Genomic DNA, 20,414 nt, shown 5'->3' on the forward strand with positions numbered 1-20,414 from the left:
ATTTACATGATAATTGAACTAACAAAACCAAATTCTACTTTCCAAACCAAATTTACAGAAAAAACAGTTATCGAATCGAAAATCCAAAACAATCAAACTTAAATATGTAAAACAAAAAATAAGTTTTTCCACTAAGCACCATTTATCATTTTTCGGATGTATTCAATTTTACAAACATAACAAAAATTTCAATTAAAAAAATAACAAAATTTTAATGAAAATAATAGGTATATTTGATATCCAAAAATCCAATTTGGATTTCATCATTTAATGTGATTTAATTGAGCTTCTTCTTTGCTTGCCGTGAGAACAAAAGGTAGACAGACAGCAGGTGCGACTTTTCTTGATTTTGATGGAGACCCCAGAATTGAAGCTAAAGTATCTGATTTTTTTAGATATTATTACACTGTCGATATTTTTATAAATAAGATGGTATAAATGAATGAATTGACAAATTTTAAACTATTTATAAAAATAAGATGGTATAAATGAATGAATTGACAAATTTTGAACTATTTATAATGTTATATGATATTTTGAATATGTGAATAACATAATTATTTTTAACACTGAATATAATTTGAGTTAAACTACAAAATAAAGATGTAAATATTAGTTTTCCACATCGAGAAAATTGGGTCACAACTGATGATCGTGGAAGATAGGAGAACAGTTTGAAGGAGTCGGAACAAAAGCAAATATGGATGTTGTCACGCTCCGAGCCCCCACAATGAGGCTCTGTAGCAATTACTTCGTATTCGTCCTCGTTTTACGAAATGATTAACACAAGTTGCTATAGAAATCTATTGTAAGCCATTATAAACTCATTTTAAATCTTTGATTTTTTTCGAAGTGGGACAAGGGTATCACAATCATCCCTCCTTCAGAACGCGGCGTCCTCGTCGCGGCCTGACCCCTCGATCCACCAGTATCGAGAATCTAGAGGTGGCTCCTACAGATTCAAGAGGTGGCTCTCATCATGTAGCACTTTGTCCAGCAGGGCCTCGCATAGCACTTATTTCCCGGTGTTCCATGCCGGTGACCGACTCTGATACCATTCTGCCATGCCCCGAGCCTGGGCCCGCACTTTCTGCCATGCCCCGAGCCTGGGCCCGCACTTACGTAATTGCACAATGGGCCCCTATAGCAACTACTTCGTATTCGTCCTCGCTTTACGAAAATGATTAACCTAAGTTTGCTATAGAAGTCCATTGTAAGTCATTATAAACTCATTTTAAATATTTGATTTTTTCGATGTGGGACAAGAATATCACATATGTAAGAATGAGATGTCGAGAGATTGGATTCTTAAAAAAATAATTATTATATATATTACTTGTACATATTAGCACTTTATGCATTCAATAATTCGAGTGTATGGATTCATCAAGTAATTAATTTTTAAAAAATATATTAACTTTTTAATTATGATTAACAAATCATTTATTTATTTTTAAATTTACTAAAATAGATTGTTATAATGATTTTTATTTGATAAAAAAATATGTTTTTGTCTTTCATTAAAATGACTAAGCTAGTTACTATATGATAATATATAGTATATATTAGATTTCCTTTTCAATTTACTTTCAAGAATGAGTTTCATGTAAGATCGTCTCACGGATCTTAATCTGTGAGACGGATCACCTCTACCAATATTCACAATAAAAAGTAATATTTTTAGCTTAAAAAATAATATTTTTTTATGGACGACCTAAATACGACACATGAGACCGTCTCACAAAGTTTTTGCCTACTTTCAAATGTGTTTTTAAAAAATTAACTACCTAATTTAAACATAAAGCTATTATTATCTGAAGAAAATATTTTAAAAGCCATAAATTAATAAATTTTAAACCAATTCATATTAATCGTTGATCCTTTCTCTTAGGTACAATTTGGTACATAGGATATGATAAGTAAAAAATATACAGTATAAGGATAAATCAAGGATAAAATATAATGATAAGATAATATGTTGAATGTTTGGTATGATTTTAACAAGAGTGATTAAATTTATATATTTACATGTAATGACAAAAATAACCCTATCACAAAAACTTATATTTCATTGTTATCAAGATCTTGTAATTGCATATCTCAATTCTTAATTTTCGTTTCTTTTGTCTTATTTTGGAAATTATTTAAACAATTTCTTTTCTTTTTTCAAAGGTGATCATCGGTCAAATTTGATTTTTGTATTTTTCTTTATTTTTTTATAATCTTTTTCATATCGAAGGGGCCTAGTAACTATTTGTGTGTATATATATGTATTTATATATTTGTATATATGTTATAATAAATATTAACTTAAATGCATTTAAATAAATGAGGATGATTAAGTAATTTGTAGTATATTTTATCATTAAATTAAAACTATCACACCTCTTATTTATTAGGATGTGTTATCCTTCTAAAAATTTATTTATCAAAGACTATGATATTATCATGAACTTTTTATAAATGTACCAAACGAGATGCGGATTATTACCAAACAGTACCTTGAATATCTGTTCGGAGTCACATTTGAAAACGTTGGACTAACGAAAGTACATTTTTTCGTAAGCAGTGATGCAATAACCTAAAATTTCAATCTTTGCTTTCAATTTGGCGTTAACTTCCCGGATCAACATCCCCAATCTCGCATTTCGGAGTCACGAATCTGACGGCAATCCGAGGGTCACATCAATTTCTTCCTTTTGGGGTACTAGTAATACTCGGTATTATATTGTTCTGTATTAATTGTTCGACCTAAAGATATGCTCGCGGACTGGTCGTTATATGCATCTAATAATTGTTATTATTTTGCAGTTGATGGCTTTATGCTCCAGTTTCACTGATTGCTGGATTTCCACCCAGACCAATCCGGTATCTTTCCGTTTCAGGTGAAATTTCTCTGTTTATCACAGCTGGTAGTGGTTTTGATCATGTATGTTCATAAAGACTTTATCTTTAGGTTATTGTGATCATGGTTTTTGTTTTTTTGAATGATGAGATTAGGTCTGGAAGGAGCACAAAGAAGTGCGGGATGGCATCTCCACCCATTCTAGCTTTAGTCTTGCCGTCTGATACTGGTCGGGTTCTTTCTATCCAGTCTCACACTGTTCAGGTTTCCATTCGTCCCTCATTTTTTTAATGATGTTTTACTGCTTGCTGGGGGCTATTGTTTGAGAGTTAAGATCTGATTTTGGCGACTGTAAAAGAGGGGTGTCTTAAGTATCTGTTCTGGGAGAAAAATATGTTGGCGATGTGTTAGTGGCTTTAATCTGCATTTTTTGGCAGTGGTTTGCTATCATTTTTATTCATATTCTTCCAGAAATGATGTTTGAAGATATTGGATCCGTACCCTAGTCCTTATTGTGTGATTCTTTAACGTAGGGGTATGTAGGGAACAAATCAGCTGTCTTTCCTTTGCAGTTACTCGGCTATGATGTTGATTCAATCAATTCTGTACAGTTCTCAAACCATACAGGCATGCTACTTATACTACCTCATCAATGGTCTGACACCTGAAACATGGTGCAACAGCGTTTGTGAAGATGTGCGTGTTTGTGCTCGTCACTCAGACAATTGTTTCAGTGAACTTAAGTTTTTGCAGGTTATCCTACTTTCAAGGGCCAGGTTTTGAATGGAGATCAACTCTGGGATATAGTAGAGGGCCTGGAAGCTAATAAATTATTGTATTATACACATCTACTGACAGGTTTCTTTATGCATATCAGTTTTATATTAACAACTGTTATTTTGTTCATAAAGAACTAGCTTAATTGTTCTCGTGTGACTTTGGGTTTTAAACTGTGGAGGGTTCATTATTTAAGTTTACTCAATATATAATTGACAGGAAATGGAATCTTGATATTATAAACTTCTCTCATTATATCATGTTCGTAGTTATTGCATTTGTTTGTTTCCATTTCTATTTGAATCTTTAATTTGTTTCTGATAAGTTTTCAGTTCTCTGTATTTAACTTATCTTGTTTTAGTGTTTCATTTTGTTGTCTACGCTGCAATAATGTTCGCATCAACAATTAGTTGCATATTGTAGGTTACATTGGTTCAGTTTCCTTCTTAAACACAGTACTAAAAGTTGTGGATAAACTTAGGTCTATCAACCCTGGACTCGTATTTGGTAAGTGAAATGTACAAGCTGTTAAGTTTTTTCATTTGTACTAAGTACAACAAAAATTACTGACTCCTCGCTCTGCTGCAATGGGCATCTGCTATAATTATTAAAATCAACAAGGCGTGCATCCAGGGTCAAGGGGTAGCGATGCCTCTGCCTTTGCTGTTAAGAGTCATGCTACGGCCCACATATTTAATGCACACACCTTGGGCTTGCAGCATGCATCTTGGGGCACCTTAAAGGCTCAAGGTGCTTTTTAAGGATGCCTCGCATGAGATGATTGTATATTTTAAATAAGATCCAGTGCAACTCGTTTTTTCTTGAGCTCTGAAGAACATTTGTTGTGTTACTGTTCAATGGCTTGTGAAACATACTTCCTATATCCAAATTTACAAATATATTTATCAAACATGCATGCCACACTCCGAATCTCCGACAAGGTATACGCCTTGGCTTGCTTTGAGCCTAGGCTCCATGAACATGTGCGGTGTAATACACTTTGTGCCTTTAATAACTATGGCATCGATTACTTTTTGCTGATTCATGGATGAGTCTGTGCTTTTCATTATGATTTTTACCATCTATATTGGACTGGTGTCCATGGGGACTCTATACGCTGAGTGTCACGATTATGACTCATAAGTTTCAATATAGATGTGAATTAGGTTTAGAAATAAAATTTGATTTGTTTAATGAACAGACCTTTGTTCTCAGTTTGTGATCCAGTGTTGGGTGATGAAGGAAAGCTTTATGTTCCACAAGAATTGGTATCTGTATATCGGGAGAAGGTATTCTCGTGGTCTAATTTGGAAGTAGATTTTTTAATTTGTAATTTACATCATAGTTATGAATTCCATCCAGGTATCAACCTGGTCATATGATATGCCGATTCATCTTTCAGGTCAATTTATCGAATACCTGGATCTCAGATTCTGTAATTTAGTGTGAATTGATGATAAACTTAATAAATTAAAAGGATTACATTTTTAGATAAATGACTATCCAGTAACTTTTTGAGTAAATAACTTTTGTTTTGTTTGGGAAGTTGTTGAACTATTTCAAATGGAACACTTCAGATGCAACTTTATTTTGTATCTCTTTTTGTTCCTTCAAGCGCAGAAGAAAAATGATATTTATGTTTTCATATTTCAACTAAGAAAATAGCCTCTCAGTTTTGGCCAATATTAATATCAATCCAAGGAAATTGGACAGGCCAAGTTCTGATACCTGGTATTGATCTGACTTGATGTCATGAAAAGTTGCAACTACTTCAACTTAAAGCTATGTTCTAGATCATTTTGTCGTACTTTTTTTTGTCATTTTTTTCAACTTCCTTTTCATGCGTGGCCGAGCTTTTGCTTAACTTAATTTTACTATTACAAAGCACACATAGTCGTGTGAAGTTGATCATTTTTTGGTAAAATGAAAGTTGCCCTAGAGACTTAGCATGCTGTTCGTTAGATCTGAAATGGGTGACACTCATATCTGTTTTCATGTGGGAAAATTAGGAGGAGAAAGAAGATTCAGATCCTGTCAAATAAATAATCTATTCGACTTAAATTGCTATATCTTTTATTTAGTGATAGGACATAGTAATGGAAACTTATTATGTTCCCTTTCTGGTTAGGTTGTCCCAGTCGCTTCAATGTTGACTCCCAACCAATTTGAGGCTGAACTCTTGACTGGTTTCAGGTACTAATTAATTGAGGCTTTTTAATAGAGTGTCTGCTATTCTTCAAATTTCATCTGACTTACCATATTGCGAATTTGATTTAATGGGATGGAATTTTGTCACTGAAAAACATGTGAAATAGAGTTTCTCAATTGCACATTTATTCGTGATAGAAGAACTAGTTATTTGTTAGCCGTGATTGCGTCAACGGCTGAATATCAGGACTGGATTGATGAACTGTGTTAGTTTTTGTTTCCCCCAGGTCTGTCTGGTCATTGAATTGTTCTCTTTTTTACTTCTCCATTGGTTATACTTATCAGGATTGTATCTGAACAAGATGGCAGAGAAGCTTGCAACATCCTTCATACTGCTGGACCATCAAAGGTTCATATGTTTCTTAACTCCGAGAGAATTTAGTTTGTTGGGTTTTAAAGCATCAAGTCATTGCTTGGTTAATGGTAACATTTATCAGCCAAGTCGAAATCTGCGGCTTGACTTAATAATATCAATTACGATATCTGAACGTAATGTTGTATTTTAGGTCGTCATAACAAGCATCAATATAGAACGGGAATCTTCTTCTGATTGGCAGTCATCAGAAAGAGAAGGTAAAGGAGAAGTACAACTCTAGTTAAACATTCTTTTTTCTCGTCTGCACGCAAGACAAAATGGATGGAATAACTAGTTCCCTTACTTGTGCCCAAACTGCTGTTGTCTACAACTTGGTATGATAATTCATAGTTTGGTTTTTATGTGTGCGAATCTTTTTTATTCAGTTAAGCTTTGATGATGACAGGGTCAACCTCCTGCACAGTTCAGGATTTTGATTCCCAAGATTCCTGTTTATTTCACGGTATGCAGTTTAAACTTTCAAGTTTTCTTGATGAACCTTATTTTTCTCCTTTAGATTTCAATTATTTTGTGTGAAAATGTTGTCGTTATTGATTTTTTTTCTTGAAATCTTCTTGCTTTCTCTATCTTTGCATTTCATGTGTGTGGTTTAAACCTGTGAGGAATCCCCATGCTGGTCAAATTTTATTTACAAAGCCCTCGAGCAATGGATCTTATTAGTTTGAGTGAACAAGTATTAGAATTGGATAATTTAACAAAATGCTGATTTCATTTTAGGCCTCCTCGTGGGTACTTGGTTCTTTGTTTTGCTCACTAACTAATTTTTTTATTCTTATGTTGCTTGCAGGGAACTGGAGATCTAATGACTGCCCTGTTACTTGGATGGAGCAATGTAATGCTAGACGAAACTTAACTTGGGTCTTTTGACTCATTTCATAGGCAGAATTGATTATTTTTGTTTCTCCTTATGCAGAAATATCCTGACAATCTTAACAAAGCAGCAGAGCTTTCTGTGTCAAGCTTGCAGGTAAGTTAAAACTTAATTGTGTAGGCACCATGCTATTGTCGTGCAACTAGGACCATAATTCAACATATAGGACATTATTCTGGATGGAAAATCTACATATATGTTGGTGAAAAGCTCAATAACGTTAGTGAACCACGAAGAAATTTAACAGGGATCTCTCCGTAGCTAGTATCTAAATCAGAAAGAATGAAAAATAATACAGAAAGAAAAGCATTGTCTGAGGTATACTCGTCTATAAGATCTTTTCTGTGGTGCAGGCGCTTCTGGCTAGGACACTGAATGACTATAAAAGGGCTGGACATGATTGCGAGACTAGTAGTTTGGAGATTCGTCTGATTCAGAGTCAAGATGATATTCGCAACCCAAAAATCAATTACACAGCTGAGACATACAACTGAGATTATTGTCGCATTTTTCTGTGCCCATTGTTGATACTTATAATTCCAATATTTTTTTAATCCAGAAGGGAAGAATAATCCCCCTCTCAATTTTTATGGTGGCTTCATTTTCGCATAATTGGAATGCGAATAATATTCCAAAATTTACCCTCCAATTTATGTGCTACCAACTCATCGAACCCTTTGGCTGGTTTTATTTTTCCCAAATTTTGAGAATGAAGCTATGGATTTCTATTTCATTTTCAATCTCTTTAGTGAAAATAATTCTCTCTCACTTTCATATCTTCTATATGATCATTAGTTTTAGGGAAAATTGTATTTTTAATCTTATATATTTATTTATTTTCAATTTTGGTTTTTTTGTTAGCATATTTCAGTTTTTAGTCCTATATTTTTTTATTTTTAGCAATTTATGTCTTTTTTAGTGGGAGTATTTACACAAGTCAGCGCTAAAATTAAAAAGGAACAAAAAAAAAAAACTGTCAGCTAGCATTAAAGATTTATAACCACTCTTTACGGTATAAGCTCATTTTAGCTCCTATGTTTGGTAGGAGTCTACTTTCTTCTTAAGCATTGATTCGTAATGGGGCAAGGATACGGATTGGTTCGGACCAACAAACAAATATTTTGGTTGTCGTACATGCTCAATCCCGGTTTGGATAAGGCAGCAAAATCTTCTTTGCGTAATATCGAGGATGGAGGTTGGGATTTGGATATCTTAAAAGATTTATTTTCAGAGAGGGATCAACCATTAATTCTATCTATCTCATTGAGTCTATCATGTAAGTGTTTTTTGCTCCTCAAAAAAAGAGGGAAAAAAACAGGTTGCAAAGTACTAACTCCAGAAGAAAGAGTGCATTTTGCTCCTCAAAAAAAGAGGGAAAAAAACAGGTTGCAAAGTACTAACTCCAGAAGAAAGAGTGCACTAATCAGGCTCTGATATGTTCACATTGTAGAGCAAGCATTTGGGTTATCGTCGCTGAAGAGACACGTGATTCTTTCTACCTGATGAGTTGCATTTGGGGCTGCCACTGATGCCTGCACCAAGTTTCTTACGAAACCAGCCGGGGCCTTTTTGTCATATGCGTGAAATTTGTAAGGATATTGAACAAGATTGTATGGAATAGGAGGTCAGAATTCTGCCATTTTCCATGTGCTTTTTACTCTTTTCAACGCTTTAATTGGATCGATGAAGCCCCTAAATGTTACCCGGTTCTGTGTTCTGTTCACTTCCACAGTTTTCACCCCTAAAATACTTGCACCAACATAATTCAACAGGTTCAGACAAAATCTAACAAACATTTATTTCAGGTTCAGACAAAATTTAACAAACATTTATTTCAAACTCTGTTTGGACATGTACTTTAAAACCATTTTTAGTGTTTTATAATAAATTATGTGTTTGAACAAGATTTTTGTAAAACTTTTTTAAAAAGTAATTTTAAAAAAATGTTCTCTAAGTACAGTTTTTTAAAAACAATTACTATGTGTTTATTATGATTTTAGAATTGAAACCACCCATCCCCCAGTAGATGCAACGTGCATTTGCCTCTTGCCAAAGACTAATTAGTCGAATGACACCATCCATCCCTCAGTAGTACAAAAAACATATTTTGAAAAGTAGATCAGGCTCATACTTCCATCTCATCACTACATCTACCTCTCACATCTAAAGGTTGCTAGCATGTCTCTTCATTATGACATTAACATTAGCAAACATTCTACTAAACGAAGAAATTAGGCAGTGATAAATATAGTTACGTACATTACTGAATGAAACACCTTCCAATCATGCCAAACAATGTCATAAATAGAGGAAGCATCAAGTTTCCTGTCCAAACACTTAAAATTCTTGGACGGAATTGTTTCACTAACCCATAGATGGTGTCTCAAGGAATGCACTTGGTAAAATATTCCCGTACGCAGTAGTGATGCAAAGGTCAGGCTCCAGAGCTCCAAAACTGGAAATAAAAGGTTCCTGCGTGGTCGTACCATGAACATATGAGTCCTTTAATTCAGAGTAGTATAAATATAAAGGTTTCACATGCCAGAAGAATCAAAATGCTTAATACAGAACTTTTGCAGTCATGGATTTGGATTCCATTGTAAAAATCGTATAATTCCCTCTTTTACTTCCTAATGTCCTATTCCCAGATACACCAGTTATATTTCACCTTAAAACAAGAATCTTCAGGTTTTTCTAAATCTAAGAAATTACCTACACAGGTCGTAAGATTCGTAGCTACTAATTTTCCAGACCATTGACAGGTTCTCTCAAAAAATTATCAATAGTAACTACATAATACCAATTTATATCTAAATAATAAGTTGTGAGCATTCAACTATAATTCAGAGCTACAAAAAAGAAATAACATGGAGACAGCGAAATGATATAATAAATATTTAAAGAACATACATAATTCACCATCTTTCACAGAGGCGAAAATAAAGTCAGATGGGATATTTCTGTCTAGAGCATGTTGTGCAACGGGAGAAGGCATCACCTTTCTACCCTATCTCTTCCAGAAGGAGGCTGGGTGAAAATCGCTGCTATCTGAACCATTTCAAAATGTAGTTAATGTATTGACATCCCATATCTCCACGAAATGGTCATAGGACCAAGGTCACAATATAGTTAGACGATATTCTATTCATATTGAGATCCTGTCCAGAACTAGCTAATATATAGGGACACGAGAACATATCATGATGCATACAATATGGAACTTAGCAAAATTACCAAAATTTGGGTAAAATGTTATACCATAAATCACATAGACATGGCACATCTGGGTACGAAAAAAATGTGCTTGTCGAACGGTGTTCAGGACTAACATTCAGTGCAGGAAACCCACTTATATTCTCCGTTAGTGGAGAACTCGACCACCATTTCCCCAGAGATCTTCATAAAAAATTGTAGAAAATGAAGGAAAAGAGAGAATCTAAACAGCAGCCCTTCAAACGAATATGGGTATCTGAAATAAGGAATCTGGGGCAGAAGCAGCACCGAAAAGAGAGTCCAGAACACAAGCAGAGACCTGAAATGCATTTAATTAGCACCAATCAGTAAATTTATCCATCCACATTCAGTGGTAAGCAGGGAAGTCGCCAGCTAACGTAAAAAAATTCAAACTTTATACATAATTTTTCCAAAAACGCAAATTTTCACACACTGATATGCATTGAATCACCAAATTTGATAGTGCATCGCGTAAATATCAAGATAAGAGTGGGGTGGTGCGTACCTGAGGGGAACTCAGAAAACGAGACACTTTTTGTTAGAATGAAAAGCGGATGATAAAGACTCGGTGATTGTTGAGGGAGAAGACGCGGCGGCGCTGAAGCAGCAGAAGCGCCGTAGCATTTGAGAAGACGATAGCAGCATCGCTCAAGTAAAGGAGTAAATTTTACAGGTAAATACCTTATTAATTAGCGAAAGAAGGGATATTGCAATATAGTCCTTGCGTATTTAATATAATTCAAATCAGTCAATAACTTACAATCTTTTGTCATATTAGTCCGTAACTTGTGTATATTATATATTACTAATTTATTTATAAACTTTAAGTAATACGTGGTGGTTCTATAATAATCAATTGGAGGATTATCTTAGCGGATTCCACGTTTTATATAGGAATGAGTCTCATGTGAGACCGTCTCACGGGTCATAATCTGTGAGACGGGTCAACCCTACCCATATTCACAATAAAAATTAATACTCTTAGCATAAAAAGTAATACTTTTTCATGGGTGACCCAAATAAGAGATCCGTCTCACAAATATGACCCGTGAGACCGTCTCACATAAGTTTTTGCCTTTATATAGACCAATCGAATTTATCTATTCAAAATTTCATGATCGAACGTTTAAAGTTGTTACAAATATATTTTCATTTTATCGGATAAAAACATTATAATAAGTAAATATGTTTAAAGTCAAATTTTTGTAAAAAAATTGGATGAAAATACAATTTTCTAAAATTTCGATCGGAGTTTTTCAAGTATGCTTGAATTATTATATATATTTCATGGAAACTTTTTAAATGCTTGTTTAGGCATGGTATGATTTCGGTACTCGACTTTTGGAACATTGGGCGAGTACGATACAAATTCCTTTTATTTTGGATCTCACTATATACGTAACTTTCACTGCAATAGTTGAAATTCAAAATTGCACGATATTACAACCAAATATAAGAGCAAAATTGTTGAAACAAAAGAATTTCTCAACATTTTCATCTTTCAAATATACCTTTCACATACACCATTCCCTTTTCACTAAGTTGCAGCTCTTTTCTCATCTCCTCTACCTGTTGATCGTCGCCTTGTACGATAACCTCCGACAGAGATCCATCATCGGCCACCGTCATTTTCACCTTGATCTGCTCCTTTCTCGATGCTCTTGTCCAATAATACGCACCTCTGTTCTATTAGTATGTATCAGTTTTTTTCGAAATAAGGGATTTCATGTTCGACTCGAATAATGAGGGGAGTGTAGTGCACTTACGCGAGGGGACTCAGTATGGTAATCCAAAACCAATTGTTTCCGATGTCCGGAAACGTTATTGTAAGAACGAGGGCAACGCTTGCTAGACTTATACAGGTGCAGACAGTAAGAAGAGCAGCTTGACCACGGTTTGGAGCCATCATTCCCTCGAATCTAAAAATGACCGATAATTTATTATATTTATAAACCAAGATGAATAATACAAAGAATTTGAGACAGATAAAATCCTTGCATGACAGAACTTGAAATAGTCTTCCTACGTGCCATTAATAGTCATACAAACAAGAAAATTTTCAGATGGATGTGGGGTGAGTGACTGACACTATTGTTTCGCCCCGGTCCGCCACTGAAAAACTATTTCGGGTAAAGAATGAAAGAATTTCTGCTGCCACTTGGTTAGGCGCCTTCTTCACCTCCCCTTCTCCAATAAATGTCTTCTGCACAACCTGAGCTTACAGCGAAGTCAAAAATACCATCCACCGAGCAAAATGTCCATCATACTGGAATTTCATCCAGAAAATTAACAAAATCACACCATATTTTTAGCCTATTTGGCTATTTGGTTATAGGGAACCCTTAAGAGTGATTTGCCTCTTTGCTAAAAACTAAAGCTGATACCACAAGAGCTCGAAGATTATGTTACGATCCTTCTATTACATAAGCATACACAAGGGCCATGCGGAAAAGGAACAAGAAAATATGGTTACCTTAGATTTGACAGAACGTTTGATGAGGGACCACAGACCGGGAACTGAGATGATGAAGAGACCAAGAGAAGTATAGTAACTGGCCAATGAGTAACCAGAACTCTCCGCTAGCAAAAATAGAGAGCGAGGGTCGTGAAGTTGCTCCACTATAGATGATGACGAAAGAGCATCATCAAGAGAGTAAGATATTCCAACCACAAGGTTCCTCTTCCTCATCGACATTCCACCATGTCCAAGCCATGATGGATGAATACGGTGCTGGTCTTGGGTTGAAAACGTGCAACGATGAGATATTGGAGAGATTAGTAGCTTCGTTGCCATATCTTATCACACAAAAGTAATAATGGACTCAATCAGTTCCGTTGAAATTTTCTCGGTTCCATCAAAGGCACCCCATTATTGTTTCTGAACGTCCGTCCCACTACTCCCCGCCTCTTGCCTGCTAGATTTCCATGGGGGAGAGTTATTTGTGGACTGAAAATTGTGCTATAGGACACAAGGTTATGGATGGGCCAGAAAGTCTTTCCAATTCCATTCTCAACGTCGCTGTGTAAGGAACACGATATTAATATACCACCTCTCCTTGAGGATAGCTGCATCAGACGTGCAATATGTGGTCACGGGCCTGGTTGGGTTTATCTTTTCGGAAGGTTATTATTTTAATGTTACTTTCATATAATAAAAAATTCAACTTTATTATTTTGTGAAATATGTTAAATGTATTTTTAATTTGTTTTATTTTATAAATTATATTAAATTATAAATCACGTATATACGTTCGAAAAGTATATAATATATAAATTTTTGCATCAAGGTAGTACATAAATGAATCAATTGTTTAAAAAAAGGAATTGAGGGTGCATAATGTTCTTTACAAATGAAGAAAAAGGAACAAATCCATAAAATTGTTTTTTTTTAAAAATCACGAAATGTAAATATCACATATAATAAAACAAAAGATGGCATAGCTGCCCTTTTATTCGATGAGGGAAAAAGACGACAGAATAAGACCTACATATTCAGAAGGACAAACACATCCAACTTCATTTTGCAGAACACAAAGTTCAGACCCTTAAATATATGTTTATCAATACATAAAAAGTGTGTAATCAATAGTAAATATGTTTACATTGGATATAAATTAAAAGAGACTAAAATGCAGACAATGCATGCGCTTACTTTGCAAGACTCTGTATCATAAGTTTCTATCTTGATCAGTCGGATTGAGGCAATGAAATCCTTTGGCATCAGGAATAACTTTTTTGCACGAGGCTGCACAACCCATTTCGGCATGTTCTCTGCAACAGTTTTTACTCTGATCAAGCTCATTCCATCTTTTGCAGAAATGTCGTACAAGAATGACCTCTTTGATGAGGTTGGCGCAACACAAACTACACTCATTAAACTTCCAAGATAATCATTCGTATGATCAAGGACAAAAAGTATATTCTCATTTTTTTCCTGAAGGAAAAGATACTGCTGACTGGTCTCCACTGTGATGCTAAATACTGTGTTGAATAAAAATTTCTTGCAAGCATGTGAATGCACAGTCGCAAAGTGCGTATACAGGCTATTGGATATGCTAACATGGGTACGTGAAAGATAAGGGCAATCACACGGGACGTAAAGGCATGTTTTCTCATGATCATGCTTCTTACTGTAATTTATTGTCTCTCCACACCCGTGCTGCTTGTTTTTACATGCAATTTCGACCGATTCAAGAACCTTTTCTATGGCCCTGCACCGGTTGTACCCAATTGGCCTGCTACAAGTTCCACATTTGTTCTTCATCTTGACGCAGCATGATGGACATGATATATGCCCATTCACACACTATATTAAATCAACACAAATTATCAGTTCTGCCAACTGCAAGTATAAAGATACTCACATTTATGAATCATTAGCATGTGCAAGCTTTTGGAAGACCTACAAAGACTCGAGTTCTGAAAGCATGATAATTTGGGACAAACCTTGTAGAAAGTCTTACCAAAATTTCACATTGCAGAAGTTGATGCAAAAATTGGGAAAACCGGAACAAATCAAAGTCTTGGACTTTCAAATGATAACAGAAATTTCAAAGCCTTCAACAGGGAAAGAAGGTAACACCCCAAATGAATCATCTAGCTGGAGGAAAGAAGATACTCATAATTTGATGAGACAAAAAGATAACATTTTTACATGAATATGCCAAGAAAATCAGTTGTCCAAATTCATCACTGAAAAGCTTTAGTAAGACAGTTTAAAAAAATGCAATGTTTCATATACAACAAGTGGGTGAGGGATGGAGTTGTCCCATTAGACTTCATTATATATCAGCCCAACATGAAGCAAAGGCACAAAACTCACAGGTGCAAGCCAAGATGGATGCCTTATTTTAAGCAAACAGAAGATTAAACACAGTAGAGTGTGGCTGCAATTTGGAACTTTTCTCTCAGTTTCGTGTTTTTTTCTCTTCTTTAGCTCATTCTTTGGTTTTATAAAAGATATGTGCCTTCATGCGGGGCAGCACGGTTTTGGACAAATACCCTTTCAACCATCTTGACAAATCCTTGCAACGAGTTAAATTTAGTTCTAAAGCCATTAAAGACCTCAACAAATTACTCCGCTGGTATTGCTAAATAAGACCCTCGTATTGCTAAATAAGACCCAACCAGGTGATATAATCAACTTCACGTTCACGGATAATAATCTCCCACAACACACTGGAAATAGTAATTCATCACCAGCCTTCACCAATAACTCTTAGTTAGGATACTGATTCTAACTTGACTCAGATTGTTGCATATAATTTGAAAAGCATAGAAACCACTTCAATTGCTCCGGCTCTAAAACACCTTCAAAATATGAAAAGATTCCTAATAGTCATTCATGAATACAGATGGTTCAATATATTTTGGGGTAAAAATTGAACCTTTACAAAAAAAAAAATAGATACACGGTTCGTTGGTTTTTTTCAATTTGGCCACTCGTCCCCTTCTCAGATCGTCACTGCATACATCAAAGAAACTAATTCCCTTTTTTCAAAGCAAAAGGACCCAGTACATATTCAATGGACAAAGAAACGATAAATTCTAAAAAGTAGAAAGCAAAAGAAGAAAAAGAAACCTGATAAACCGGAGGGCTGAGAGGCTCAAAACAGATGGGGCAATCCAGTACATCCGGGTCCGTTAAGGTTACGGTAACAGGCGCCGGAGAATCTCTGCTTTGTTGATCTTGCACTTCTTCTTCTTCTTCTTCTTCTTCGTCCTCCTCCTCTCCTTCTTCATTTTCATCTTCATCTTCATCTGGTTCTTCTACCGGCGACAAACGATCCGACTCCATCTCGCTTTCCTCGTATAAATCTATCGGCACTCGTCGTCGAGCGCGGGGAAAACGAAAGGGATTTCACCGGAATCGGCAGTGGAGGTCCGAGGTTTCTTGGATGCGTGCCTCCGCTCGTCTCGCCCATCTTCATCGCCAGAAGCAGAAAACCTCGCCATCACTTACCTTGCACTGGAACACGACAATTAACATAACCATTGATTGTTTGAATTAAATTACACCACAAACATGGCTTCTACATTTTCCAATTAATTGAAGTGCAAAACAGTCTGGAAAACTCCTAAATTTTGCATTTACATGTATTTAAAGGAACTAATGGCAAGTTGCAACTCACTACTTTGATTTTTATGCATATTTTACTAAATTTGCTTGTATAGTCACTATAAATTTCGAAATATATACTACAACTAATATTAACAAAAAGATGCGAACAAATTCTGAAGTCCTCGTATCATTTCGCGCTCTCTTTTTCCGACACGTTTTGCATGCCTTTAAAGATGCTGATTTTTTATGTAAACATTATATTAAGGTTGCGGGATTTGAATCTACAATCTCTCTTCTAAATACGAAAATATCGAGTGTGTTTGGTTTCAAAAGTTTTTTGCTTAAAAAAGTATTTTTGAGATTGTTTTTTTAAGTAAAAGTCTTGCTAATTTATGTTTGGATAAGTAGACAAAAAAAATTTAATTAATTAAATGTGTTTAGATAGATATCATTGAAATGTTTTTTTTTAACTCATTAGCTAATATATATTTTTATATTATACTTATAAACAAGTATAATCTATAAATATAAATAATTAAGAATAATGCGTTAAATTGATATCATAACACTATGCATAAATACTGAAAATCTTAAAAACATAAAAACGATGGTTAATGCTTATATTCCATTGACTATAAATTATTTATAAAAAAAAAATTATATTTCAATGTTGATCTTGTATTAACAGAGTCATCTCATACTCTTTCATTTGTTGTACATCTATCATAGACATAATCACTTTTACCATTTTGTTTGATTTCTTATAAATAATCAATATTTTCAAGTTGTTCAAAATATATTGCGTCGTATTGCTTTATGAAATTTTGCAGAGCAAAACACGTTAGTTGAGTATCCAGAGAAACATGGACATTTTTTGATAATACTTTTCATCATCCTGTCTTGCACACTCCAGTGTTCTTTCAATGACCATTGGAATTTTGGTGCCTATTTATATCATCGGGAAGAATTTACTGCCTTACAGAGGCGTCGACGAGGACATGTATATATATAATAGTAATAGTTTAAGATTAAGATTGTCCAAACGATACAAAATACAAAACACACATGACAGTCCACAGAATATTAGGAAGAGGCGAAAATAAAACGTGACAAGGTTCAAAGGTGAAACCAACAATGACACTTACCTGATAAAAGAAACAAACCTCTTATTCCTCCTCACTTTCTGAATCGGCATTTTGGAGCCAATCAATGAAAGGTTTAGCATTCTTCCACAGAGCAGAGTCACTGTTGCTTCCAGCGATTCCTTCGTCATACCACTGCATGATGTTTTCTTCATCAGAGATGTCAGCATCATACAGAACTTTCAAAACAAGGGCCACTTCCTTAGCTGCATATGGGTTGGGCTTCTTGCTGAATTCTTCAATAGCTCGTAGCAAAAGCAATTGTGAATTCTCATTCTGAGCAAACGCAGCAGTAAGATACCTTGTTTTCTTGGCAATCTCCTTCGCAAAGCCTTTATCAACACCCTCGAGGAGTGCCTCATACAGAGCAGTCATCACTTCCTGAGAAGAAGAGCCCGAAAGTGTTCCTAAATAGGATTGGAATTTGTTAGCATCCTTTCCACTAATATTTTCTCTCATCCCCTCGACAAGTTTCTCATGATTTGTCTTCCCATTCTTGGTCTTAGTCTTATCCTTGGTGGCTAAAGCAGTTCTTGAACTATCAAGTGCTCGATCAGTCGCCTTGGGCCTTTTCTCTTTTTCGTTGGTAGAAAGCATCACCATGTCAGCTGTGGCAGAAGTAAGTTGCTCTATAATGCGTTGTTGAGCCGCTTCCATTGAAGTGTCAGTTTGCCACTGAATATCATCATCTTGGGAATCCTCTTCCTGCTGAGCCGTTCGAGGAGGCGAATTGTGTTCCTCATCCGAACTTCCTACTTTCTTTCTGCTGGAGCTGTCGTTTGACCGCCCTTCCTTTGAAGAACCTTTTTTCTTGGTGTCTTTCTTAAGCTTTTTCAGCTCCTCATCTGCAGCTTCACCTTCCTTGAGTCGCTCCTTTTCAGCCCTCCTTAGAGTTTTCTTGTCTTTTGATCCCTTCTTAGGTTCAGGAGGATTCTTTACTATGAAAGATGTGAGCTTGTCCCGCATGTCAACATCAGAAACAAAACCACAAGCCGCACATTTCAGTTGGATCATCAGATTTTTGGTAATTAGGATCTCGGTTTCAGGGTTTCCACAACCATAGCACTGCACGTACTTCTTGATGAAGATCTCTAGAAGACCAGCAAGCTTGGCAGTGTCATGTGCTCCATTCACGAGGGAGGTCCCAGATTTTTCATCAAACTTAGATTGAGCTCCGAGTTCACAACCAAAATGTTTAGTGGTGTATGAAGCTGGCCTGGCCAAAGACTTTGCGATGTCAACCATGTTAACAATGTTGGTTTTGATCCCATTTCCACGGCCCTCTATCTTGGTAATCATCTTGGGCATCTTATACCTATAGAAGGCATCGTCACTATTGCTGGCACCTATATTTTGCAAAGCCATCTTTGCTCTGGTCTGATTTATTTTGACACAACACTCCTAATGTCAGAGATACCGAGTGTTGGGTTTCAGTGAAAAAGTATCCTCCAAAGATTTTTTTAGCGTGAAATGACTGATCAGTTAAAACTCTGATGCAACCACACAGCTCCAAGTGTTCCAGAAACGACAAAAGATACATACAGCCTAAGATATTGCAAATGTGTGGGTTCTTTTTTTTTGATGTAGGACAATATTCTCCAAGCAACCCAACAAGTCCCAAGTAGAGAATGGCCTGTTCGGACATAAAAGAAGCTTCAACTTTGACACACTGGAACCTGCAAAAGAGCGGAAGAACCTGAAAGAAACACAGAACCATGAATAAAGATGCTGTCGATTGAGGACAAAATTTAATTATATTTTCCAGGTCTGACAGCAAAATAATTTGGCAAGGTACAAAACATAAGATGCAGAAGTATCTTGGAAATAGAAGAGCATGCAGATTTAAATAAAATATTATCACTAGTAATCACCATGCAAGATACTTGGTGGGTGGTAAAAATTTCAGAATAAACCATTTCTAAAATTTACAAACACACAACTTCCCTTAGTTTTAATTATGGTTTCCTAGTTCACAAAAGTGGGTGAAATTGAGTTTAAAACTGCTCCAGGAAAAAAAAAATCCTCTCACATGAGACAGCAAAATATCTGATACCAACAACCCAAGCCCGACATATATACATATACATATATGATATATGACAAACGAGCACAAAGATAATCGACTCATAAAATGAAGAGCTATCAATAACATTGTTCTTAGGGAGTCGCATCACAAACTATCGGAACATTAGATGTACACATCTGGCCACTAACCACTTGATCGTATATACTCCTGTTAACAATTTCTCATAACCTTACAAAGAAACATACTTTGACAAATAAGTGATTGAAGGCAATCCACAGTTAAAACTCAGCTCAAAAACACCAGGAAAAGCTTGAATAAGTAAAATCCATGTTTCATATAAAAACTGAATTGATCAAATAATCCGTCCTTCCCAAAGTAACGACCATAACCATCTCTTGAAAAATCAAATTATATCTCAATCTCAAAGCCACAATATTTCCAATTAGAGATTACGAGGGGTAAGAGCTTGCTATCCAAAAGTAGACAAAACGGGGAATGAGAGGACTCGCCAATTGTACAAAATTCAGCTCCGTTTTTCAGAAAAACAGACACGATAGCAAGAGCAGAGGTACAAAGAAGAAAGAATCGGCAACTGTGCTCATGTTTAGATAATTAGGGTTCTGACAAGGAGCGTTTATATAGAGGTACTTGGAATATTTCTAGATTTGTCTCAAGCATTCACCATCCGGGCTGGGCCATGGACGGATATTGGCACACACAGTTGTCCCAGAGTAGCACGATGAAATTATTGAAATTGGGCTTCAAGAAATGGGCTCGCCATGACTATCTATGCTTTGGATTTTGAATTAATGATATTTTTCGACGTCACATATAAAACACACAATTCGACATTAAGTTATAATTTACTTGAAGT

General features: G+C 35.5%; 4 protein-coding genes and 2 long non-coding RNA genes across 9 annotated transcripts; 1 reads left to right on the forward strand and 5 right to left on the reverse strand.

The window, feature by feature from the left end:
* The first annotated feature begins 2,746 nt into the window (after positions 1-2,746).
* On the forward strand, positions 2,747-7,667 carry LOC140836384 (pyridoxal kinase-like). Its single transcript, XM_073201865.1, is given in 14 exon segments — positions 2,747-2,885; positions 3,001-3,109; positions 3,379-3,472; positions 3,599-3,703; positions 4,046-4,129; positions 4,838-4,911; positions 5,751-5,815; positions 6,116-6,179; positions 6,337-6,360; positions 6,362-6,403; positions 6,592-6,648; positions 6,994-7,038; positions 7,120-7,173; positions 7,431-7,667. Coding segments are annotated over 14 exon segments (1,062 nt in total). The 5' UTR covers positions 2,747-2,781; the 3' UTR covers positions 7,572-7,667.
* A 1,481-nt stretch (positions 7,668-9,148) lies between these two features.
* On the reverse strand, positions 9,149-11,199 carry LOC140836387 (uncharacterized). The gene is made up of 3 exons (XR_012119078.1): positions 10,817-11,199; positions 9,988-10,609; positions 9,149-9,549 (listed from the first exon to the last, which is right to left on the reverse strand). It is a non-coding gene; the product is annotated as an uncharacterized lncRNA (long non-coding RNA).
* A 468-nt stretch (positions 11,200-11,667) lies between these two features.
* Positions 11,668-13,309, reverse strand: LOC140836386 (protein COFACTOR ASSEMBLY OF COMPLEX C SUBUNIT B CCB1, chloroplastic-like). Its single transcript, XM_073201870.1, has 4 exons — positions 12,785-13,309; positions 12,399-12,523; positions 12,078-12,230; positions 11,668-11,992 (listed from the first exon to the last, which is right to left on the reverse strand). The coding sequence occupies exons 1-4, from the start codon at positions 13,103-13,105 to the stop codon at positions 11,806-11,808; spliced, it is 786 nt and encodes a 261-aa protein (XP_073057971.1). The 5' UTR covers positions 13,106-13,309; the 3' UTR covers positions 11,668-11,805.
* Positions 13,034-16,439, reverse strand: LOC140836385 (E3 ubiquitin-protein ligase SINA-like 7). 3 transcript variants are annotated; one of them, XM_073201867.1, is made up of 4 exons: positions 15,893-16,422; positions 14,443-14,617; positions 13,964-14,082; positions 13,034-13,377 (listed from the first exon to the last, which is right to left on the reverse strand). In XM_073201867.1, exons 1-4 carry the CDS (start codon positions 16,106-16,108, stop codon positions 13,138-13,140), a joined length of 750 nt encoding a protein of 249 aa, XP_073057968.1. In that variant the 5' UTR covers positions 16,109-16,422; the 3' UTR covers positions 13,034-13,137. The 3 variants fall into 3 exon arrangements, with proteins under 3 accessions (XP_073057968.1, XP_073057967.1, XP_073057970.1); XM_073201866.1 differs by having other exon boundaries at positions 13,964-14,617; positions 15,893-16,424; XM_073201869.1 differs by lacking the exon at positions 13,034-13,377 and having other exon boundaries at positions 13,868-14,082; positions 15,893-16,439.
* Positions 15,420-15,775, reverse strand: LOC140836388 (uncharacterized). Its single transcript, XR_012119079.1, has 2 exons — positions 15,723-15,775; positions 15,420-15,621 (listed from the first exon to the last, which is right to left on the reverse strand). It is a non-coding gene; the product is annotated as an uncharacterized lncRNA (long non-coding RNA).
* A 934-nt stretch (positions 16,440-17,373) lies between the features above and the next one.
* LOC140836389 (eukaryotic translation initiation factor 5-like) lies at positions 17,374-20,194 on the reverse strand. 2 transcript variants are annotated; one of them, XM_073201872.1, is made up of 2 exons: positions 20,050-20,194; positions 17,374-19,210 (listed from the first exon to the last, which is right to left on the reverse strand). In XM_073201872.1, the coding sequence occupies exon 2, from the start codon at positions 18,877-18,879 to the stop codon at positions 17,539-17,541; it is 1,341 nt and encodes a 446-aa protein (XP_073057973.1). In that variant the 5' UTR covers positions 18,880-19,210; positions 20,050-20,194; the 3' UTR covers positions 17,374-17,538. The 2 variants fall into 2 exon arrangements, with proteins under 2 accessions (XP_073057973.1, XP_073057974.1); XM_073201873.1 differs by having other exon boundaries at positions 19,994-20,163.
* Between the last annotated feature and the right edge of the window lie 220 nt (positions 20,195-20,414).

This window comes from Primulina eburnea, chromosome 7 (assembly GCF_022965805.1).
Source record: "Primulina eburnea isolate SZY01 chromosome 7, ASM2296580v1, whole genome shotgun sequence".
NCBI lineage: Eukaryota > Viridiplantae > Streptophyta > Magnoliopsida > Lamiales > Gesneriaceae > Primulina > Primulina eburnea.

Coding starts and splice junctions, on each gene's coding strand:
- LOC140836386 (XM_073201870.1), bottom strand. CDS start 13,105: ATGGCAACGAAGCTACTAATCTCTCCAATATCTCATCGTTGCACGTTT. Junction 12,524..12,784: donor AACGTTCTGTCAAATCTAAG/GTAACCATATTT, acceptor CTGTAAGCTCAG/GTTGTGCAGAAGACATTTAT. Junction 11,993..12,077: donor ACCATACTGAGTCCCCTCGC/GTAAGTGCACTA, acceptor CTAATAGAACAG/AGGTGCGTATTATTGGACAA.
- LOC140836385 (XM_073201866.1), bottom strand. CDS start 16,108: ATGGAGTCGGATCGTTTGTCGCCGGTAGAAGAACCAGATGAAGATGAA. Junction 14,618..15,892: donor TCAGCCCTCCGGTTTATCAG/GTTTCTTTTTCT, acceptor GATTTAATATAG/TGTGTGAATGGGCATATATC. Junction 13,378..13,963: donor ATGATACAGAGTCTTGCAAA/GTAAGCGCATGC, acceptor CGTCTGATGCAG/CTATCCTCAAGGAGAGGTGG.
- LOC140836389 (XM_073201872.1), bottom strand. CDS start 18,879: ATGGCTTTGCAAAATATAGGTGCCAGCAATAGTGACGATGCCTTCTAT.